Raw genomic sequence first — 24,622 nt, 5'->3', positions numbered from 1 at the left:
CCTCTGACACACTGGAGTTAGATGTCTGCAAGCAGTGTTAATGGCTGGGGAGACAGAAGAAGTAAACATACTCATCACCAGTGAATTTGCACCCATTACAGAACAACAGAAACCCACTTCCTTAGTGGAATAACCAAACTTGCCAGGCATCATGCATCTTCTTGCTTGCAGATTCCCACTAAGACGGTCTCTGAGGCTAATTCGCTTGGCCTCAGTCGAGTAGTCTTAGATGAGCCTGCAATCCTAGCCCAGCTAGTCCCCCCACTATTACTTCTGCTTGATATCCCCCAAGTACTCCTTCAATCTCTCTGCTGGTTCAGCAAGTTGCAAGTACAGCTAGGAAGGAAAAAAGTGATAGTTAACATAAATCACTTTGCACTAAGTGCAACTTTCAAAAGAAGAAAACAGAAAAAAAAAAGAAAAAGAAGAGCAAATAGGACAAAGACTTCCAGAAGCTAAAGGAAGAACAAGAACACTTTCTTTTCCTGATCGAATGAAAAACACTGACTGTGTGAGCAAAACAGGAAGAGAAATCCTATTTTCTAACTCGCTTATCAGCCTTTCAGAAAGTTCACCATCTCCTCCCTCCAAGATCTTCTCTCCTATCCTTGTCACCAGTGAAGGACGCAAGAGCACTCCATGTGAGGAGGAAACACCTTACTCAGTGAAGTGCACACTTTCATCCATAGCAAACTGACTGAAGAGCTGAACAGCTTCGTCTTCGTTCTACTTTTACTTTAGTGTTCTGGGTGAGAGCATTTACTTTCAACCAACAGAGGTTGGCCAGGGCACAGCTGGCATGTAGCAAAGATACATCAGCGACTTCCAGTGCCTGGGATTAATGGCTTTTAGCATTCCAAATTGGCCTTCTTACAGTAGTATGTGCCCTTGCATGTCTGTGTGCAGAAAGCAGAGAATTAAAGAGATGACGGGTTATTACAGGAGATCAGAGATTTTTAATAATGCCTGGCCTCAAGGAAAGATTGACCCTTTCTCCTGAACTCCCCATTCCTTCTCTAAATTCGGATTTTAGTTTTATCTCTATTCATATTCCCTTTCCCTATACCTCTGACTCCTGTTTCGTGCCTGTGTGTGCACATCTTTTATTTTGAACATTTCTGTAGCCTCTAGATTTCATATACTGAAAGCGGACAAGGGCTGGTGATGATACTAAGGCAATTCTCACACCAACCATGAGGATTTGACACACATCATTTGAAAAGAAGTAAAAGTTAGGAGATGTTTACTACCTTATGACAGTTAAATTTGATTTCAGCAAACTGTGCAGCAAGTAGGCTGTAGCAAGTAGATTACTCACAGGTATAACAACGGCCATACAATGTATATGGGGTATACAAAGCATGGACTAAAATTATTCCATACCTCCATGAAACTAAGTACTTTCTATGGACTCAAAGCTTTCCAAGCAGAAGACGATTATCTGACAGGAAACTGAGACCCTATATATACCCACTATTACCCAAGAAAAAGCTTCACCTGTACTGGCAGTAGCTCAAAAAGGCTTTTATTTTGTGTAGCACTCATCCTACTCAGAGCCATCAGGTGGAAAAAGCTGTGACGGATCACGTAGAATCGCAGGAACTGTTCTTGCAGCAAGGTGAAATACAAACTATCTTAAATTCTACATGGCAAACAGCGATCATCCGGATGTTCCCCTCGCAATTCATACTGGTGCACCTATTTTGTAACAGCATAACTGTGTGTTCTGCTCAGCTGTTAAGAATGGCTTTGTAAGCAAGTGTTGCAAGCCCTTATGGCTTTTTGATATGCCTATGTAGCTGCTTTTCTTTCCATTTCCCGTACTATGTGCCAGGTTACAGAAACATTTCCAAGCAGCAGATTCAGAAATAGAAAGAGTTCAAGGCCAGGTTTCACACCTGCAACCTTGCAGCTCTGGGCTGTTCCAGCCCTGAAGACCAGTCTCCTTATTATAAATCCAAGGCTTCCTCTAACATCCAGGTTTCATGTTCAGTAATTCCAAATAAGTTTATAGGCAGGAAGAGATGGGAGGAGGAGGGAGAGAGCGTACTGCATGGAAGCTAGGTAACCATTACATGTATCACATTTTACTTTGATGAAATAATTTAATTGAATGCCACAGTAGTTCATACAAATTAATTTATCATCCAATATAAGACACTGTCTCACTCCAATTCCCTCAAAAACAAAAAATAATCAAAAAGAGCTACTTCTATTCAACCCTAACATACCATTCATACTTTGGCTTCCCTAAATACTTCAGAGGGCAATACAAGCTAGTACAAAGTTTTAAAGGGTTAAATAGCAGTTCTGATTTTTATTTCTTTTGGAATTCTACACAAGAATCAGTTTTCTAAAGCACTGTCAATATAATATTTAGCCTACAGCTGCAGCAGAAAGCTATCGTAATCACCCCATATGCCTCCTGAGTTCCAGAGTGGGGGGATAGGAGACGAATGCCTTAAAAACAAAGCAAAGAAGCCCTCCATACGATACTAGCGTGCTACGTCCAGGTACGTACCAATCGGAAATTTTGACACCTAGCGTGCACTCAGAATGAGGCATCAGCAAGCACTGTGCGTCATGAAGTATATTTTGTTTTGTTTAGAAAAAGAGTTGTTCTGTAGTTGGACAAACCGCCACACAAGACCCATTTCTTGACTCCAGGTGTGATTTATGCAACCCATGCTGACTCGTTCATCTTGGCTGGACTGCATTATACTGCCTACCTTACACAGGACTTTTCTTGCCATTTTGCACTAGCAGCCCTGCAAAAAAATTTAATAATCTCTCAGTCTCTGGCACAGAAAAAGATTAAGCAAAACAAAACAACAAACTGTTTTGCTACAAGATGAGAAACATATATAAAAATTAAAATAAAATTGGGAGGGAACAAAACTGTAACTCTGCATTGCCCTCTAGAACAAACATAAACAGAGCATTTTCCTGATACATACTGACTGTCCAAATGGAAAATAAAGACCCAATGACATTTTTAGAAGAACAGGATACACAACTCCCTGTTCTAGCTAACAGTCTTTCTCTCTCTGCATAGAGAGACAGAGAGAGAACGAGAAGTCATTTGTACATAGCTGAGACTGTAAGCCACAGGAGTTTCTGCATTGCTACTTAATTCACTCTAAAATTCATTCAAATAGTAGAAGGGGAGGGGGGGGAGAAAAAAAAGCTATTTCCAGAAAATGAAAAAACCCACACAAATCTACTGTCTTCAGCTTAGAAGGCAAGGAAACTCTGGAAATGATCCTAATGCAAATCTCAGACAAATCTGCATTTTGCTGAAACAAGAACTTCGGGTTTAGGCCACGTATGAAAGCAGCTCAGAGTTCCCCATGAAGTCTAGTTCTACTTGAGACACCGAAATGTTGAAAAACTTCAGAGTGAAAATTTTTAGTAACTGGCTTACCACAGAGAAAAGAAGTTGAAAGAAAAACAGACAATATAATCTGTGACTTAAGTTTGTCTTTCAGGAAATAAAGATCCCTACGGTAGTAAATACAATACTTGAATTATTTGCAAATAGGTTTAATCATCTAATTGCCATGTGCAAGGAAAATCTATGCGCTATCAGAACTCAGTACAGCTAATTACTAGAAGGCAAAATAATGATTTTTATCAAACAGTGTGTGTGTTCTTCAGCTATTATATCTATCAATATTTATGTCACTTACAGCCCTTTCTGGGTGGTTGCTGCATACATTTTGTGTGCAGTCAAGAAGCTTCCCGACTGCAAACGTGCTTTTAAAAAGAAAAGCTGGCCCAAACCCTGCATTTCCAATTCAAGCAGTGGATTCTGAAGCCTGTTAACTCCCTGGAGCAGCTGATAGTTAAAGACTTGTTTCCGCTTTTCTAACAATTTCCTGGTTTGCATAACAATCCTAAAGAAACACAGTCAAGAAGTTTTTCAGCATAGAGAGATTTTGTCTCCAACATACTTCTAGTTTCAAGGCATAGAAAATATTTATGTATAAGTACAACAACTTTAGAGATATATTTGTCTACAAATATATTTACATATAAATATGTATCAGCTACTTGGTTTAAAACAAGATTATGATAATTTTGCCATATCCAGGAAATACAAAACACTGGCTTATGCCTGGTGCTTAACTCATGCCATTGTGAATAAAGAGGCGGGAGGGAAGGGGTTTAATGTTTAATTTCCTGTTAAAAACACACACAGGATAAAATCTTCCAAAGAGCAGTTATAAAACATGTATTCGTTAGCCAAAAAACTAGGTAAATATGGAACGAAGCCCAGGCTCACTTTTATTCCTTCCCCCCCTCTCCAAAGAACAAAGTATCTGACGGCCACGGCGCGTATTTGGAGGCACTGAACTCTACTCGGTGACTAGATAATTAATCAGCCCGGCTGATTTACGCACTCTGTATCCATTGGGGTAGCTCCTCAGATAACGCAATGACGCGGCTGGGCTGAAGGTACTGTATTGCCACGTATACTGCACATGTGCCAAACAACCCGCGCACCAACTACTAGCTACCTTACTGACACAATTACCTAGCTAAACACAAATGAAATAAGCATTAGCCTGTAGTCAGGACCTACCAACAGACGCTTCTAGCAACCACAGATTGAGAATACCATCACCTTCAGTGGCGGATGGAGACACTACAGAGGATTTTTTTTTTTTTTTAGAAGTTATAAGGGGAAATATTTTCAGATCCCACTGAAACTCAGCCCTGTCCATCCTGGAACTGTGACTTCACCTGCAGCAATTCAGCCTCCATCACAGTTCTACCATGTATAACGATGTATTAGGTTATTCTGCAATTCACCACACTAGAACTCCCAGACAAGTACCAAATTTCTGTACAATATACAATTACAGCCTTTAACAATCTCAGTTCTTCTCTTTGTTGAGATGCCCAAATTGAGACAAAAATGTGGACTGTGTTTAGGAGAAACTGAACATTTACAACAGTTTTCGACAGTAACGCTGTATTTTTGGATCTTATTTTACAATAAAAACAATCCATCAAATACTTTCTGTCCAGGGTCAAAGTCAGGTCCTCAGTGCACACATTAGAGCATGGAACTGGAGAAGTTCTGGTACTTCTACTGGGACTCACATTCAAAATTAGATGTAAACAACTCTGTGAGCAGCTTCAATTTTGTTTTGTTTTCCAAATGAGGATAAATTTATTATTGCAGATATAGCTAAACAGCTTTCTTAGCTTTTGGAAGTACATTATTCAAATTAAAACAGCTTAAGCTTTTTAAGTAGATGCACCTTAAACACCTTCTAGTCAAGGCATTTAGTCTCACATTTGATGCAAGAAAAGAAAGGCACAGAGATTACATATCTCCCTGGTGAATTAAATCTGATGGCAGGCATGCTGAATTTCTTGCAGACTCTTTGTAAAACTGGCTTTGAGACAATAAACAGTCCTGAGTTTATTTCTAAAACCTGCACTTAACAGCTGTTGTAGGTATTTGTGCTCTTTCCTTAAGAAATCAACCACTGTTGATCACTGATTTAATGACACTTCATCAGTGAATTCCATACTACTGCATGAGTTCAAAATCTTCCTGTTTATTTTCACTTGCTGATAACTGGACTTTGTGCCCTGATCCCATGATTCTTCATGTGAAAAGACAATTGACTAACAACATCATAAGGGAGAAAGGGAGTAGGGTGGAGAAAAACTGTAACACAAAATGAGCACTGACTTGCCTTCTCAGTACTGTACATACCCTCGAGCAATGGAATTTCAGGAAAATAGTAATGTTTCTGGCCAACAGTCAGAATACATAAGATGTTCTACACTCTTTGCATCACTGTATGTTGCTACTGCAAACTCCATGCAAAAGCAAGATTTTATTTTTTTCTTTGTTTCTCAACATTAACACAAGTTTACTGCTAGTTACAATCAAGGTATTAAAGATTCCAGTGAAGCAGTAGTATGCACTAGCACAGTGGTGACCTGAGCCTTTAATCCAGATGAATTTAACTGTAGAGTGCATTAGCTCTTCTCATAAAAGATTTGCTTTAATTTGAGTTCTCTCTCCATTTATCTTATGGCTGTGTAATCTTCAGTAGAGGTCAATGAGATTTCCCCAAAGAAACAAGAGCTGCTTCTTTTTTAGAAGGGAAAAGCATATTTAAGACAGTTCATCCTACTATTAAACATATGCCACAGTACAGTACTCTCTATGCTCTGCTTTGTACTCTCCTTCCTTCTTTACATGTTCCAAAGCAATTAAACAAGCATGTATGTGCATGCACACACGTACACAAGTGAAACATGAAAGGAAAGCACCTCCTGAAGATACCATACACTGCCTATCTGCTGCAAAGACTGAAATTATTACTAACATCTTACCATCATCCAGCTCAAGACAGAGATTGTAAACAGCCAGAGGCCTCTTAATACGTTGTCCTTGTCGTCTTGATTGCCTTGGTGGAGCGTTTGGAGGAGATACTGACATAGAGATTGGCTCAGGGAAAGTGGCATCAGGCAGGGTTTTGAAAATCTGCAATCAAGAACACAAAGGGTGTTAATTATTTATCACGAAAATCAACCTGTGTAATGCAACTGTAAACCATTATCAAACAACATTTGTTTTGGATTTCATTCAAAGCAGGCAGGAGCCAAAAAATCCATTCCTTCAAGTTTGGGAGTATGGTGTGGGTCTTTAATGAGCCTTTTAAAAATAAATAAATAAATATAATATAATATGAAAACAAGCAAGAGCACTGTCTACACATTAACCAAGCTGCAAATCAGTTAATCCAAAGACAAAATATTTGCAGCCACGCTTGCCAGCTAGAATGGAGAGGAAGGAGAAAGGGGAATACTAACTTTATGAACCAGAAACCAAAGAACTTTACAGCTTTAACTAAGACCCATAGTTTTGCTAGAATACACATTTCAATTTTCAAAACTTGGGATATCATTATAATATTGCCTATTTTAAATTAATAAAAAAACCCCAACCATACTCTTGAAGAGAGTAAGGCGAAAATTTTGACGAATGTTTTTTTTAGTGAGAGATACCATAGTAACATACCATGTGAGAACTTTTTCCATGTAACTATTGCGTATTGAGTCATATTTATATTTAATGATGATATTCACAAACGCATATAAGAAGGATTGCATTTATTGTCATCACTTTATCTTTTGAGTCATGACCATTAGGATATCACCACTGCATACAAAATATCACGTCATTTCTCTCTGGATTAACCAGCGATCCAGATTTGCTCAACTTTAGAGCATTTCTACTTTAACTGTCACATACAAGGTACAGTCTAACGATGTTGATTTACTTCTAGGAAATTATCAGTATGCTGATACACAATTTAACAACAGCCTTTCACAAGCGATCATGGCAGATTCACACGAACAAATTAGCTTAATATGTACTTCATCAAAGACAAACCAGCAGATAAAGAAAAAACAAACAGCAGCTGTACAAGAAAACTCCTGTGTATGGATGGCACCTCACAGCAACACAACACAGTAATAAAACAAGGTGTAATGAAACAGTATGTATGATGTTCTTTTACTCTGCAACTTTATATTGCCATGTATCTGTATAGGAAATATTATAAAGAGGAGACTCATAATGAATCTTCAAAGGAGCAGTTTTTTATGAAGTAGAAATTCATGCAGAAGTATAAAGGGATGCCACAGATAACACATTTTTGGGTCATTACAGCACATATCAGGTGCAGCATGAAGCTGAAAGCAAGCCAGGCTGCTCTACAGGTGTGAAAAATGCCATAAGCATCCTGTGGTAATACACTCAAGACATCATGTTGAAAGTATAAGAAACACTGCACGTCATCATATCCTGGCCCATTAACCCTGAATATTAACACATGCAGGAAAAAGATGACCCAAGGACTGACATATACACTGGCTTCTAACTGCTTAATCATCACTCTCGTACTGGTAGGTGTAAGACTGTGCTGTTACCAACTAATCAGAAGCACCATTTTCCATGAAAAACGTGAAAGAATGATCATACTGCCAAAACTGGGCAGCAGTGGGCCAGAAGCCTATATATGGTGTGCAAAGGAAGTCTCTGGTGGAAATACTACCTTCCTTCCCAATAAATGAATGTTGCTGTGGGGGAGATAGAATGACGTACTTTGAACTTCCCCATACCAGTGTTAAGAAAACTGTTTCCCACTCCTTCACATGCCTATGAACAAGGGATGATGAGAGAGTGCCAAAATAGTGCAAGGAACTCTCTAAAAACATGTTTATAAAGAAGAAAGGAAACAGTCCAACCTGGTTCTCCCAGGTTCAGACACAGCAGCGCACTCAGACAGTGACAAAGCTCTAACTGTGCTCCGAGTGCTAAAGCCATTCCTTAAAAAATGATGCAATATATAATAATGAAATCTAACGTGCACCTACGTGGCACTTGGCTAACAGTACCACACTGCCCCCTGATGTGTAAATACGAGGCTAGATTGAGCAGGTCTAGGGATAAATATTTGCTTCTGAAAAATACAGACGCACCAAAACTTTAAATGCTATCTTATCCATGGACTAAGCGTTGCATTTGGGCTCTCTGATAAATAACTCTCTGCCAAGAGGGTTCCGCATGTTGTTTACTATGTCACATTCAGCAGCTGCATTTATTTGTACAGCCTTATCCACGCATCTCCACTGAAATTAATGATGGTGAGAAGAACAAGTATCCCCCAGGAGTACTTCATAAAAGATGAGCTTTCTGGTAAGCATTTAAACGACTTGCATGGGTTGTAGTAAAGTTCTTCAGTGTTTTTCCCTCACCTCTCACCAATATTTCAATATACTCTTCTTAAACTATTACCATGAGAAACTAAGAGAGTCACAAAAGCAAAACGCAATCGAGAAAACCATAAAGGCGATCCTCACTCAATGATACTCAGTGCCAGACAAGCAACAGGATAATGAATTGGAGACAGGTATGAATTCAAGTAGATTTCTAACTGAAAGTAGTTATGTGATTGGAAAAAAAAACCCACACCAGTTGGTGGTTTGTTCTGTTTTATGGGGGAAAAACTCCTATGCAATAAACAGGAGAAAGAAAAGGAAGGCAGTGGAGTCACACTTGAAACAGTAGTCGTCCAGTCATGAGCTGCCCAGAATAGCGCTCTCTCCCCTAATAAAACAGAAGTTAGGGGTACTGAGTCCTTTCTTTCACTGTCAGGATAAGCACATCACCTCTACTTTTAATTTTTTTAGTGGCAGACCTGCACACGAACATCTCCCAACAGCACTGCTCAGCACAACCCAGTGCTACTCAGTCACAGCGCTGGGCTGTTGGCAGGCAGTCTAATTTCCCTTCTGCAGGCAAGACGCTCAGATGGGCATCAGGCTCGTCCTCTATTTTATCTCACTCTGCCCTCAACTTCTTATTATAACAGATTGGTTAGGAAGTGTGATTTCTGGGATTAGGTCAGTAAGTAGTATATTGCTTTCCAGCGAGCAGAAATCACCTCCCGAGAGCTCTTGGGTAGCACAAGGCCACTTGTTCTCCACCCTCACTGGGACCAGGGCAAGGGTCCACACAAACTCCATCTTCTCACTTCTCTGATGCAATGTTACAAGCTGTACCACTTTCTTCCTTGTGCTCTTGTTCAATATCTGTCTCCATAGAGAAAAGGAGAATTCCTGAAAGAAGCATTTAGATATAAACTGAAGAATTCAACCTCCTGACTATCTGCAGAGCAAATTTAGCCATGCAGAGCAAACTGAGACTAATTGTCATACTCAGCAGTGAAATCACCAAGTATCACGAGTTGCCCTGCAGGATTCCAAGACACACAAAAGCAACCACACAAACAACAACAAAACACCAAAATCACACACGCAACCACCACTAGAAAGATCACTAGGGGTTTTTATATATGAAAGAAAAAGGAAACATCCCACCCTCATGTGTTGCATAAAAAAAAAAAAAAGTATATTTGAGGTCATTTTTGCTCTTTCAAGCAGCTCCTATTAGTGCTCATCCCTACTTTAGTATTTTCTTTTTGTCTTTTCAGTGGGACAATAAAAGCCGGTACAGCCCATCCATAACTAGATCTGCTTTTTCAGCAGCAGAAATCTCTTTCTGTTGCAGGCCAAAGCCACAGCTCACACCAGTTTTGCAAAGGTGAGCAACTGAAAAGCAAGCAGAAGGTCAACCTCTAAGAAGTGCACATGCAGGATTCAGCTTCTCTTTCTTGCTTTATTTTCACTTAAAAAGAGAAGCAATTTTCATCCTGCCTTAATGGATATTTGTCTGCTGCACCGACAGAAGCATTGTAACATCTGCCTGAGAATGGGGAGGGTGGAGGCATGCTTTATTTCAGCTGTGGGCAGAAAAGTCTATTGGTTTGGTTTTATTCAAATTTGCTTCTAGCCTTATTAATTATTTAAACGCCACTGAAGTACAACTGTGTCACAGCTAATAAAAGGTGCCTGCTGTGCGTGACCTGTTGTCAGAAGCACCCTGCGCATGCACAGCAGTCGGAATTCAAAATCATACGCACACAATGTGAGCACCTGAAGCGGTACCAACGTTGTGTTCTGACCGGCTTGCACGACAGCATGGGACAACACCTGACCAAGTTTCAGAGTAACTTCTTGCACTGCAAGCTGTGCTATCAGATGCATGGCAAAGCAACCACACATATCGAATCGGATGGAAACCCTCCCACAGAAGAATAGGACTGGAATATGCTATTTAATCAAAGATCTCTTTGCTACTCCAAAAAAAGCCACCCCTCCAGTAAAAGTCAGATCTACCACCATTACTCATCTGGATTGCAGAAGTTACCCCAGTTTCAACTAATGCCTGTATAAAGACAAGAATGAAGTCCACTCACTAAATTACCTCATTCAAGAAGCGATAAAAACATATCAAATCAACCTCAAAGTTTAAGATCTTCACAGTTACAGTTTTTGAGGTTGTGGCCAAACTGCATTAGATTTATAGAATAAGTTCTCTACAATTGTGCTCACAAGCACTGGCATCCTGCTATTGACCTAGTTGGGGGCAAACTCAGAAACTAAGTGAAACAATTCACATATAGGAGAAGACTAACACATGTAGCGCTCAAAATTTTATCAAGCAACAAATTCAACTGCTAGTCAGTCCTATCCCAGTTAGTCCAGTTTTTGACTGGTTGTTTAGGTCCGATCTTACAAGAAAGCAGAATTTTAAAGTGCGTACTGACTTCAGTGGTAGATTAGTCTTTGAGCCCGCAGGGTAAAAATTACAACAAAAAAAAATGAGACTTGTTGAGCAATTTAAAACCCTGGTATTCTTGACCTATTTCTCTCCATGCAATAGCAAAAAATGGATACTTTACAAAAGGTTAAACAAACCACAAACCATCTTGGATATACACCGCTAATAACAGCTCTGTCTACAGCAGTGAGCCCAAGGCCATCCCTACATAAAACTGTTCCAATTCCTAAATCTGTGTCCCACAAAGTCTATGGAAGCATTTCTTGAGACTAGTGCACCAAATTCAACATATTATCATACTGTACTCTACCAGCAGATCCACATGGCAACAGCCCAAGGAATTTTGCCAGATTCTCCTTAATCTGTAACAACAGTGTGGGACTCTAGATCCTGAGCTCTTACAAGAGCTGATTTTAGAAATTCAAAAAACCCATGAGTGGGACAATTTAACTTGACCTATTCCAAGAGTTTATGACTAGATGTATAGTTGTACATGGAAATGTAAATTAGATTCTGCTGCTACAAGAGAATAGTGATCTGTTCTTTCTGGTCTCAAGCAGAACTAATTAATGAATTTCAGTATGTTTGCCAGGAATCACTTTAGGAAAAGACCCAGACATCAGGTCATCTCTGTCTGCTTTGTATCACTGGGGTAATTAAAATTTCCTCTAAAAATCAGTGGGAGGCAAACAGCAAGGACAGAGTGGGATGAAAAAGAGGGGAGAAAAAACGGGAGGCTTAGTAATAGAGCTAATGAAAATAAACCTATAAAAAATCATTAACAGCTTAAAGATGTGCCACGATTTTCCTGCAAGACAAAACCCTCAATTCACCCTCATTGCACCTACCATACAGAACACGGATCTATTTCCTTTGAATATATGAACAAGAATCAGAGTAAGAGAAGTTGCTGTCTAATGCAAAGAAGGTTAGAACCTGCAAGGTCATTCCAAATTCTTTGAAATTCAGCTAGTGTTATAGCATTCACTGCTATGATCGTATCTGTTAGAGGACAGTATTTCTCCAGCCAAAAAGAACATCAGGATAAGTTTTTATTTGTGCAATTTCCCTTCAATACATACTTGATTTGCAGTAGGTAAATAAAAGAAACACACACAGACACTTCAACTGATGTTTATTGAACAATATAAAATGTCACCCACCTAGGCCATATATGCTGCTTTACCCTTACACATTTTATGGTTATGGTACTCCTTGCATTTCCATGACAACTGGCTATAACATACGCTGATTAAAGAATATTTTACAAATTAGCAGCTAATGGGATAGCGCAAGAGAAACTTATTACAACCACAGTCTTTTCATGACTTAGCTTCTCTTCAATGCAACACAAACTCAATGCAGGTAAGACGCAGCAACCTGTATAAAACAAACAAAAAAAATCATATATTTATATTAAAGATAAAAATGCTCAAAAAAAGAGGCCAACTGTCTTTGTGATTCACAGTGTGCTCTTACCTGACAGACTTTCTAAGGTTTTTTTTCCTCTTAAGATAATGAAGACAGTGGTTGTGCTGTTCTTTTTTCCATTTTCTGCAAACATACAGCAACAATGTCTTTTATGTCAAGTTATAATTTTACTGTCGACATAAGCATTTCAGGAAGTGCAAGGTGAAAATAAGCATCTTAAAATATATTGCAGTAGCTCAGCCACTAATTGTAACCACTAGCCGCTAATTGTACAATAATTGTAATCCATTTTTTAACAGTAAAAAACATTCAATAACATGAACAGTTCTAGATTATTATTATTTTTTTCCTATATGAAGAGATCGCAGAAACTAATTTGAGCTATTAAAAGTTTAATCATAATAGAAATTACAGAAGATCAACTTCTGGAGAGGTAGGTCAGAAGTTTTACTTCAAAACTGATTTCTGCATCAATTCTAACAATTTAATAAAGTTTCTAGCGTACTGAAATCTTTAAAAAATGATTCTTTGTTACTGTAGTTTCTTACTTTTTTGCATTTTACTTTACTATGGACAATGTCAGATCACCCTGTTTCATTTCTGGTTTTAGTCAACGCGATCCATTTCTTCTTCTGGTTCTTAAACACATGATTCAATAAATATAAATATATGCACTAGAAATTCTTGATATCGAAATAGAATTTGTGTTCAGTGTACAAACTGTGGTAAGGTTGATTATTTCTAAAAAGTATACTAAATATTTTCAAAAAAGGTTTACAAAATAGTCAATAAAAATTATCAACGACTTAATTAGAATTCTTAAGTAACTTACCTTCCCAAGGTTACCACCATGTCCACTCCAATACAGGTGTGCCTGCCTTGAAGTAGCTATCCTCCTTCAGCATCTATACACTGTAAAATATGATTTGCTGTGCACTGGCTTCTGTGAGATTGCATAGGATGCAGATTTTCTGAGACTTTGGATTTTGAGGCTTGAATCCCACTACAAGCCACAAAACACCTTTATACAATATTCACAATCATTGTATTGGCAAAAAAAAAAAAAAAAAAAAAAAAATCAGATCGAGTTGAAAGATACTGGAAGCTTAGCCTGTAGAGGACCACCAACCAGAAAGCATCAATAATGCTCTTGATGTTGCCCAGCACACTCTATTTAGTTACAGTGCAACAGAGGATGCAGTCTGAAAAGTAACCGAGTAGAAGTCAAAACTACAAACAGGAAACATCCCCAGCTATGAGCCAAACCACAAAGCTTACAAATAAATAAATAACTCCATCCAAGGCACCCTTCTCTTCATTGCAAAGATACCATTTGTTGAGACCACCTGCCTAGCAGCCTGATTACCCATAACCAAATGAAACTCTGCTTTTAGGGATTTGTGGACACTGAGTCTCAATCTCAGAGTAAAATTGGAATACCTGCTATATGCTTCTCTTAATACAAAAGGAACTAGAGCTCTGGACAAACTGCAAACTATGGGAGTGACAAAAGAAACGAGGGAATTTTCAGACAACCCTGATGTATCTGGAGACCCTAATAGCCACTCATTTAGCCTCACTACCTTGAACCATGTAGTTAACATTTGAGCTTTAATGAAGAAACTAAACATGACCTTTAAAACATGGCATTACAGTCTCGAGGACAGCTGTGAAAGGATGAAAAGAACAAAAAAAATGCATACCAAGGTTAAAAACGTGTCCTTTGATCGCTTGCAAATTATGAGTTTGTTGACTCAGCCTTTCTAAAAGTAGCACTCCTGATACAAAGACTGCAGCTTCCACTGTATCACATCTCGCTCCACCTTTTAATGATTCATTAGAAGAATGCTGCTATCAGGCAGTCCATTCTCCGCTATCAAACAATCCATTTTATTCATTGAAGGAAATGAGAGAGTTAACCATATACCAGGTTTGAAATACCTACACATTTGTCCATTGCACCAGCAGAAACAGCAGACTCACCTTCTCTTTGATGCTCACCTACTGTAACTCACACCAAGGAGAGTATTTTAAAAAGGTTGTCCTTCCCTCTTACAGCTACGCGTAATAGCTTTGTGTATCTTTTTTAGTCACAGGAAATACTTAAAATAACAACAAAAAAGCCTTTAAATTAAAAGATTAAATACTCAATCTAATTACCCAGCTTTCTAAAACACAACATACTCCTGGTTACTAAATGGAAAATACTGCAGAAGGAGAATCTGCATGTGTTTTCTCTTGCCAAGAGTGTGAGAAGTCCTGAGAAGGCAACAGGCAGCACTTACAAACCTAACTCAGCAGCCAGCAAAAGCAACAGCCATGGCCAAATGCACCACAGGCAAACATGAGCTCTCTTTCATTTGTAATAAAGATTCATAGATAAACTTTTATACACACACAAACACAAATAAATATATATACACATCACACTTAGGTTTCTACAAAATTTATGAACAGAAATGTAAATAATTATAAATTGAGAACAAAAACCTACATTTGACCCTCTACCACGCTGTCATTGTACAAAGCATCAGAACGAAAGGTCAAGATCTTTGCAAACAACAGTTCCGCCATAACCAACTCACCTGTATTTTCTTCACAGATTTCCCCACAAGGATTTATATCATTGCTTTGTACAACATTTTTTGCTCTTTGTTTTTGTTAAAATGCATTTTTTATCTTACTTTATGACTGTAGGATCTTTGGAGGCAAATAATACATTTTTAATTTTTATGTCCAGCACCCTCCGCAACAAAGTACTGACACCTCATTAGTGTAAATGGCATGCACACGAAAATACTGGAAATAAAGTATTATCAGCTAACTACCACATCTTGTTTACTCAAAAAAAATCTGTTAAATGGTTTGAAATACACTAACGTCTCAGGTAAGGCAAAAGCTTACTAGAATTCTGAGGAGTACATACAAAAACACAAGCACATACTGCATTATTATCCATTGGCAATGACCAGACAGGATGGCATTCAGGTCAGTTTAGCCAATATAAGGAAAAAAAAAAAGTTTGTAAATTCAATACTTCACTTGCCATTGAAAACTGCAATAAAGTATAATTCTTATGTCACATAGCTTCTGTGTAAGAATTTACTTTTTAAACTCTTCAGGAGTGCAACAACTCTTCCCCTCTCCATGACCCCTGCAGCATTTCACAGAATATTTCCTTTGACTAACAAAATTTTAAGAACATCCACTGTAGCATTCTCCATAAGGACTTCTCCTGTGCCACCTCCTCCACCCGTGCAAGCACAACAGCACTCTGACCATTCAAGACTGAAGCAAATATTAGTCAACTGAATTCCACTCCCTTATCATCATTTCTGTTTACTTACTTAGAAACACTGCCTGTGGACAGTGGAAGATAAGATCTGTATCACTTGGAAATTTCACATAAAGTTGAGGGAAGTTTCCCAAAATTAACTGGAAATAATTTAGGCAAATCAAGAAGCCAGAAGTCTGTGTTCATGTTATTTGTACGTGCCATGTATTTGTAACGCAGCATCTCAGCAGACTGCTTCTACCCCTGAGAACGACTTTTCTTTTGATTTTCTTTTTTAATCTAATATAGTTACTCATAGTACATGTTTTGTTTCTTTTGGAGCAGTCTAACAGCATACCAATCCAGGTATCGATCCAGACTCACTTCCTTTTAATGTCATCAACTGCAGTCAAAAGCGTGAGTGGAGATTTGATATACAGTCTTCTTACCATGCATAAATTACACTAAGATTTAGAAGACTGTAGTCTTTTAAACAAACAAATGAAAAATAAGATCTGCAGTCAATTTACCACACCATGTGGGTATGTCTCACATGGAAGAGCTTTCTGCTCTCATAGGGCAGAGAAAGGGTTTAAAGAGTTTGCACACGCTATAGTGAAATGAAAGAGCTGTTGTTGTATCTACCAGAAACCATGATCAATGTCTTCGCAGTGCCTGCTGCCCTTTCTGCTTTAGACTCAGCCGATCATCGCGGCACGCGATCTGAATTAAGCTCGGAAAGAGTTTTAACGACACTTCTGATTAGTTACGTGCTTGAATTTAAGAACATGCTGAGTATCTTCCCGAACTGAAGCTCACGTGTTTCTTCTCAAACTCTGCCCTAACAGAGATAACTTAATGTAATTTTTACTCCCTCCAAGTCAAACGCCTGTTTGGTTTGAGAAACATTCAGCTTGGGGAGGTTTCAAATCGCTACACCACAGCAAACCACTACAATTACAACGCATTGCTTCTTGGTCTTCCGTTGTAGCCAAAGGTAAAGCAACACAAAAGCTGAAACAAGCCCTCTTCAGTATTTCTCAAACGTATCCTTTACCAGGACTTCGAAAGATCTACTGTGTTGTCAAAAAATAGTCTTAGTTTAGATGATGGCAGTGCCACTGTACCCTAAAGCATTTGCCTTCAACAGAACTGCTTAAAACATGCAGCGATTGCTAAGTGCAGACATGTGCCACTTCATACTCTCAAATGAACAACTGACTTAATCTGCTTCCATTTCTTCTGTCTCACAAATATTGCATGTATTATGCAATGTAATATGTTTTAAGACTAAAGATTTTCCAAGTATTACTACATAAAGTTGATGTTGGCTTAAGAGCTCAGTAGTATTAAATTCTTCTCTCCCTTTAGTTTAAAGAAAAAAAAATTATAAAAGTGCCTAAAGTAAGAAAAATTAAAACATTTGTATTTCATAAAAAAATATTTCTCCATAAAACTGTTTTGAACAAAACAAAGACATATTTTGTCTAAAATATGTAAAATCCTTGCCCTTTATAAAAGAACTAAAACAGAAAACAAGTGAAACCAGTATCTGCCTTATATATAGCAACTATTGAGTCTTTCAGAATGCATGTTGAGATAATTTTGCCCATAGATTGTCTGAATTCTAGAAAAAGATATCTTTTACCATGCCTATTCCCTTTCAGCAGATTCTAGCTTCCCAGCCTCCATAAAGGACTTTTGTCTAGCCCCTCTTTTTCCCTTCTAATTTTCTTTCACTGTAATTTTCATCGTCTTTCTGTTTTTGCAGTCTTGCTATTTGTACTCACTATTCTTTCCTCCCCCATGTGTCGGTTTAAATATTCCAGTCCCACTGAGATTTTTATTCCAACCTCCTCCCTCATCTTCTTTTATTTCTTAGACTTCTTTTTTTTAACCTGTTGGGGTTTTTTTTGCCTCTTTTAAAATAATGTTCAGGGAATTGAGAAACCAAAATGGCTCACATTACCACTGAGGCATCTCTAAATGGCAAATAAATAAGCCCTTTGAATAGTGACATTCATTCCAATTAGATGCCAAAACATTATAACAAACAGCAAGATGAACACATCCATGCTCTTCATGCTACCGTGGAGTGGTCTGCCCTTCTTCCTCACCACAAGTCAGAAAGAACAGAAGAGCTGAGTCGTTCAAGATTTCCAGTCTGTGAAACCCTTGGGAAGAAAATTTAATTTATACCCTTGAAACTCATTTGCAGGAGGAGGAGCGGAGAAATCAAAAATTTTTTTTGGGGTCCAAGTTAACTACCACTTTTCATCAGAGGATTACCTAAAGGCCAAGCAAAGATTGTTCCAGACATTGTACTAGGCACAGCTGCAGTCAGCCCCTGAGTTAGTTACCTCAACAAAAGGAATGTCAAGGAAAGGCATAGCTTCAAAGCAAAATGAGCACAATGATGAGACATAAACATTAATTGCTTGATACTTTTTTAGTGAAGAGAAGGACATGGAAATCACGGGAGACCAGACAGATATGGCAAGAGAGAAGGGGACAAGACAGTCGAGTATGCAATGACGGCAACCATAAAGTCCTGCAAAGCAAAGGTGAACAAGAGTGCTGGAGCACACAGTCCAGTCAGCACAAAACATGGCAATTCCAGGCAAAACTGAAGAGAGGTCGTTTAACTTCAAACCTGTACACACTCTTACTTTGCCTGGCATATCTGGCTGGCCTTCCCTTACAAGCCATATGACAGAAGCAAGACAGACAATTCACAGGTCTCATTTTCCTCTGGACCAGCCTCCCTTCCACAGCAGGTGGTTCTAAGGGTCCTGGGTAAAATATGGTCTCAGCTGGGGTCTAGTTTTCGCTTTTTCTTTCAAAGTAGAGATCTGCTTCTACAGCTCATCTTCTGACTGGACACTGAGAAATACTCTGCCTGGAAGAGACTTATCCATAATTGACAAGAACAAAAGCTAAACAATTATTTCCCTAATGTTCTTCTATCTCCCTCCAAGTCTTAATCATTGTGTAATTCTAATGCCACTTCTGCGACACATCAGGCTGCACAGTCTAGTTCCAGCTTTTAAGCCTCAGCATTTGGTCTGATTTTGGAAAACATCCCCTCCTCAACCTACTACAATTGGTTCGCAGTCATGGTTTGGAAGTAGGTATGCAAACTGTAAACGAGGTGAAAGTAGTACTGACTGGTTTCTAGCTAGCAGAAAATAAACGTACATATCAACAAAGCTTTAAAAAAAAACAAAACAGCTTATGCACTAAGCATGATACCTTTGTCTCCAGGCAAGTCCCCATATCCAGGTTTGCACACATTCTCTAATTAGGACTCAGCAGAGTGATGATAGTGGAACGACTGCACCAGCATTTCAAAGCTAGTAACCTAATTAATTATATCTCCTCCTAAAAACGAATTGTAGATCTCCTTCAACAAAGCTATCCACACAAGACATAATGAATGTTGATGGGATTTAAAAATATTTGAGGAATCATAACAATTTTTTACCGTTTTGCCTACCTAGTTATTGTGTTTAAACCAGAAACATTGATGGCCATTGCTTCTACAGTTTGGCAGTTTGTTAGTCATTTCATTTGCTACAGAGGAAAAGAAATGCCTCTCTGCAGTCTGCCAGAGCCACAAACTACATATGCACGAAGCGTGAAGCCTTGCTTCAAGTTGTGTCAGTGCACTTCCATCTTGGCTCCATCACTCGAATTCCAAACTTCACTTCTATTAGCAGAAGCTGCTAAAAATTAGCAGAGGCGGAGTGATGGCTGAATGAAATATTTGAAAGTATTTTGACCCACAGCTGGTGACTTTTCCTAGGACTTCACCAGGGCTATAAATAAAAGTACCTAACGCAAGACTCTTGGTCTGAAACGCACAGAAATTCAAAACAACAACATAAAATGAACATTAGACTGAAAATAAGTCTGCTTGCCATTCAAAGTAGGTCCTTGGTCTGCCCTAAATGAAGAAGACTCACTTGTAAAAGCAATATATTCAATTTTACTATAAAAATTTTGTAATGCCTTAACACACACCTCTCCCTTGCCTTTGCTATAAATACACAGAGGTCACACTTGGGGCTTCCTTCCATCTTTGAAGCAGCACTAGTGTGGGAGAGGTTGCTGCAGGCAGACCACTGATGGCAAGTTCACTGTTAGAAATGACAGAAATGACAGAAATCCCTTAAAAAAAAATTACAGCCTTCTAGTTCTAAAGAAGGCATAAAACTAAGGAATTATGGAAAATGATGCAGTATCATTTTGATGTACTTTCCATTCCCTGCTTCCCTACATTTTCAGAGTAAGAAAGGCCACTACAACTAATGTTTCAAATGTGAAATGGATGTCCAGTTTTTAAAGAACATGTGAGTGAGCTGGCATAAGAATAAGACGGTGCTAATCTGTGGTGATTTAGTGATTTGAATAAGCATAACTCAACCTCCATATGTTCTTAAAACACTTTGGCTCTGCTTACTCTCTCTTCACTTTCTTAAATTTGCGTGGTCATTGCAATCGCTTCGAAATCATGAGCTTACTGCAAGGTTTACCTTCATTTATAAGGTCCAAAATGAACAGCATGGCTTACAACTCTTGGAACATTTATGGCCTAGAACTTGAGCCACATCTGCAGCACAGTATTTTTCCAACAGAACAATATCATATCTGCCTAATGTGTGTGAGGGCAGTATTACACCCTAAGTCAATTAAGCCAACAAAACTACAGCTATGCCAACAGAAGCTTTGCCCAGCCTGTATCACTCAGGGAGGCAGCATAATTACATTGTCAGAAAAACTTTAGGCAGATATTATTTAGAATAGATAAGACTTGATTCAGATAGTCAATTTCAAAACTATTAACCTTTAAAAGAAATAACTATTTTATCGTTCAGAGTGATTAAGAAAGAAGAGAGGAAAAAGCACATCCTGGAATTTTTCCAAAGCACTTTTTTTGACAATAAGAGCAAGGGAGATGCTGCCCATCCTCCCAATACAAGCAAAGCACCTCAAACATCCAGTTCCAGAAGCCAGCTCAGACACAAGAGACTCCCAAAGGAGTACCCAAACCAAGTGACCAGGTAAAGGACTTGGTTTTTTCTTTTTCTTTTTTTTTAATTTCAGATCCCAGATTACCTGCAGGGATATTCTGGACAGTACGTTGTATGTGGAAGGCACTTCAGTAACTGGCAGCTGCCACAGCAGCAGCAACTTCTATTTTCAGTATTACCTCAAATGTAAAGGCTTAAAATAAAACACATTCAGCTGAAAACAACAGAAACTTTAATACCTTGCTCTCTCATAATGCTTTTTACCCATAAAATTCAGAATATAATACAGTCTTTTTATTCTGTGAATTCCGAGAAAAATGAAGACATAGAACGATTAATTCAGACCCTGGTCAAAGTACTTAATAGAAGAGCTAAAAACTGAGCCTGGGCTTTCTCTTTTCCAGTCTTGTATACTTTTGCTCAGGGAAAAAAAACATATACAAATATCATAATGAAAACCTATTTGTACTATACACATAGAAGCACTGCTATTGCCAGGAAATATGCACTCTGAAATGTCAGTTTACCTATGAACAGGAATGCTTATCAAGTATAAATAACCAAAAGCTTACAGTATATAGAGGATATTCTTTAGAATTAAGCTAATTTTAACACCATACTTAACTCCTCACTACCCATTAAGCCTAGCAGATCATTTTAGACAATACTCAAACGCAGAGTTGCATCAGAGCTTACCTTCTCATGATTTTCTATTAGGATTTCGACGACGATATTCTGAAACTTCAGGTCCATGATGGCTGCTACAGTTTCTTCCTGTGGCCTCATTAAGGTTGGTCCAAATACTACCCCTAGATTGGCCACAGTCATTAGATTCCTCTTGGCATGCTTTGAAACACTTTTTGAAAAGAATTGAAGGAAAAAACAGGAAATAGGTTATGAAAAATTTCCATTACTGTTAGAAACTGCAGTCTACAAATGAAAACACTACATTTCCTTAATCTACGTTTTAGAAGTTTGTTTTGTGCAAAGTTTCTTCAAATAAATTCTTACTGAATTCTGGAAAACAGAAAAGCCATTCTTCCACTGGCAATTTAAAAACAAAAGCAGTCTCTTAGTGAACTTAAATATACAAAACGCACTTAGCCTTGGACCAGGGCAAGTGTGAAACCAACTTAAATTTGCTAACAGATCTCCACTATTCACTTTGCCAGAATTTGCAAAAAGAAAGTATAATGTTCCCTTTCTCATTTCAATCAAACCCTCAACTACTGGCAGGACTGCTAAAGTAAATACTTAGATGGCTTCATTAACGGATTAGATTTCTGCCTTTCCCGCCAAAACATACACAGCATGAGTCAAACGTCTTGTCTGCTTTTGCATGTTCGGTTCGTGGTATTGTGTATGACAGCACCGAGATGGGCTTCAGCTCCAGCCACACTTCACTAAGGCCCTTGGTAGTCAAACAAAAGTAAGGACAAGAGTTCTGACACGGTAGGAAAGCAGGTCATAACACTTACTTTGCTAAATGTTTCACCAAAATATCCAGCATCTCTTTGTTCTTTTCTGGGAGTTTATGGACCAAGAAGTGAACAGCATTAACTCGAGATTCAGGACTCCCACTTTCTACGGGACACAGAAATAAATAACTATCTCGAAAAATAAAAATAAAATCAAATCCGCAGAAACACAAAGCTTCTCCCACCCCTGCATGGAAACATACTGCATGTACTTGGCTTCACCACTTATGTATATCTCCAAACATAGCAATATTGAACATATGCACTTTGTTTTCACAAGTAATCTTGTTGTAGAATTATCAACTTATTTGCTTATTTTGTGAACTCATCTTTGAATCCACCTGCAAAAGGATGTCTTTCTTCATCTATTTTTAAAAACTGCCAGATGCAGTTATTGTTTTGCTGCTTACAAATATACTGCAAGGTGAGGAGCGACGTTAGTGGGTGCCACAGAGTGGAACTGTACTACTTTACATTTTAGCATCATTAACTGATTGTCCTCATCATTAGAATTCAGTTTTGCTGGTACTATGCAGCTAATGACACTGCATTTATGCTACCTTGCATTGGAACCTGCGTAAGACAACGCATGCAGAAGACTCATATGCTCAGAAAGAGAAAATCTAACAACCTCTGAAGACACAGAAGAATAATTATCCAAAAAGCCTACTGAGTGAGACTACTACAAAAAGAGCCCTGAATAACAATGGCATCCTTTTCTAGTATAATGCAGACATAAAATAAAAATAAGCAAAGTGCTTTTTATTTTTATGCGTTGCATGTTGAATTGAATAATTTTGGCCCCTACAGGTTTCACTAGTACACTGATGAAAACAAGAATCTGTAAAAGATGAAAATAATCTCTCTTCCTATTTCTCAAAGTTATATTAAATCACAAAATTACGTCTCAGTAGTGGTTACAATGAAAGAAGCAGAATTATTTCTCTTGTATATAATAATATTTAGCACAAGGTACATAAAGAGAAAAATTCAGTACCTACTCTGAACGCAAGAAGTTTTGACACCAGGACCACTCATCAAGTCCCATTTTACTCTAAGGCAACTTTGATTGTTAAGTGTATTTCATATAAAATACCACCATATTTCTTCAGTGCATACTGCTACAGATTTTTATTTTTTTTTCTTTCCATACTGCTACAGATTTTACAGTTGTTTTTCTTATTCTTTTGCAGTGAACACCCCTGCACAGATTGCAAGGAAAAAGGGTACCAATATGCAAAATGTTTAGCTTCTAGTCAGCTAATCAAAATTCAGACAGCCTGAAAAGCATAAGCCATCTTTAAAGCATGACTATTTTACATATATGTGAAAGCACAAACTCTAATTAAAGAATGGCTAAGCAACTTAATCACAAGACATAGTCAAGGCTTACATAGTTTCAATCTACACTGATACGTACAAAGAAAAGAAAACTGAAAGAACCACCTTTTCATTTTGGCTTCCCCTCACAATAGTTCCAGAGAAAAGGATATTCCTTACTATTCCTGGTGTTGTTGGGGTTTTTTATAGCCAACACAGAAAACAACACTATCTATTTTTAAGTATACCGTAACTCAGATCTCAATGCTGATTAAATTTCCCTTCCCCGCTACGTAGAATCAACCCCTCTACAAAATTGTTTACTGCTTATGAACACTGTATTATTTAAAACATACAACTTCAACTCAATTCCTATATTGAAAAAAGACTATAAAATAGAGAAAGGAAAATAAAGTGAGATACTGCTTGCAAAATTTCATAGGTCAAGAAATTATTTTAACACTTTCCAATGCAAAAGGGCAGACTGACCATGTAGGTAAGTATGTTGAATTTTGTTTAAGCACTTGGCCTCTAAGATGTACGTTGGCAATGAATTTCATGGGCTAATTCTCATTCTGAATTAAGGACCACATGTGAACGCATTCTGCAGTCCTGGAAAGTCATTACGGCACTCTGAAGAAGATAAAGCAATTGTCTCAAAGTTTATTTTAATTTAGCTTTCCACAGTTTGCCAGAAGCGCTACAGGCTGGAAAGGAAATCAGCTAAATATCTGTTTGATACTTTGCCAAAAATTTTCTTACACAGTTTCCCTCCATTCTCTTCCAAAAAAATTCCTTGTATATTAGATACCATACAACTGAACTACAAATGTTGTGTCTTCTCCAAGTCTGTATTTGAACCACC

The 24,622-nt window shown here is 38.2% G+C and overlaps 1 protein-coding gene across 3 annotated transcripts in view; it reads right to left on the bottom strand.

Moving 5' to 3' along the window:
- ARHGAP10 (Rho GTPase activating protein 10) overlaps nt 1–24,622 on the bottom strand; it is a 159,309-nt gene that overhangs the window by 39,365 nt on the left and 95,322 nt on the right. For all 3 annotated transcript variants that reach the window (XM_086612395.1, XM_086612393.1, XM_086612394.1), the window contains 3 exons: nt 22,438–22,543; nt 21,656–21,815; nt 6,364–6,514 (listed from right to left, as the gene is read on the bottom strand). In XM_086612395.1, the coding sequence (XP_086468521.1) occupies nt 6,364–6,514; nt 21,656–21,815; nt 22,438–22,543 (417 nt within the window). The remainder of the gene's footprint in view (nt 1–6,363; nt 6,515–21,655; nt 21,816–22,437; nt 22,544–24,622) is intronic.

This window comes from Tauraco erythrolophus, chromosome 5 (assembly GCF_009769465.1).
Source record: "Tauraco erythrolophus isolate bTauEry1 chromosome 5, bTauEry1.pri, whole genome shotgun sequence".
NCBI lineage: Eukaryota > Metazoa > Chordata > Aves > Musophagiformes > Musophagidae > Tauraco > Tauraco erythrolophus.
This window is presented reverse-complemented; position numbering and strand designations above follow the sequence as displayed.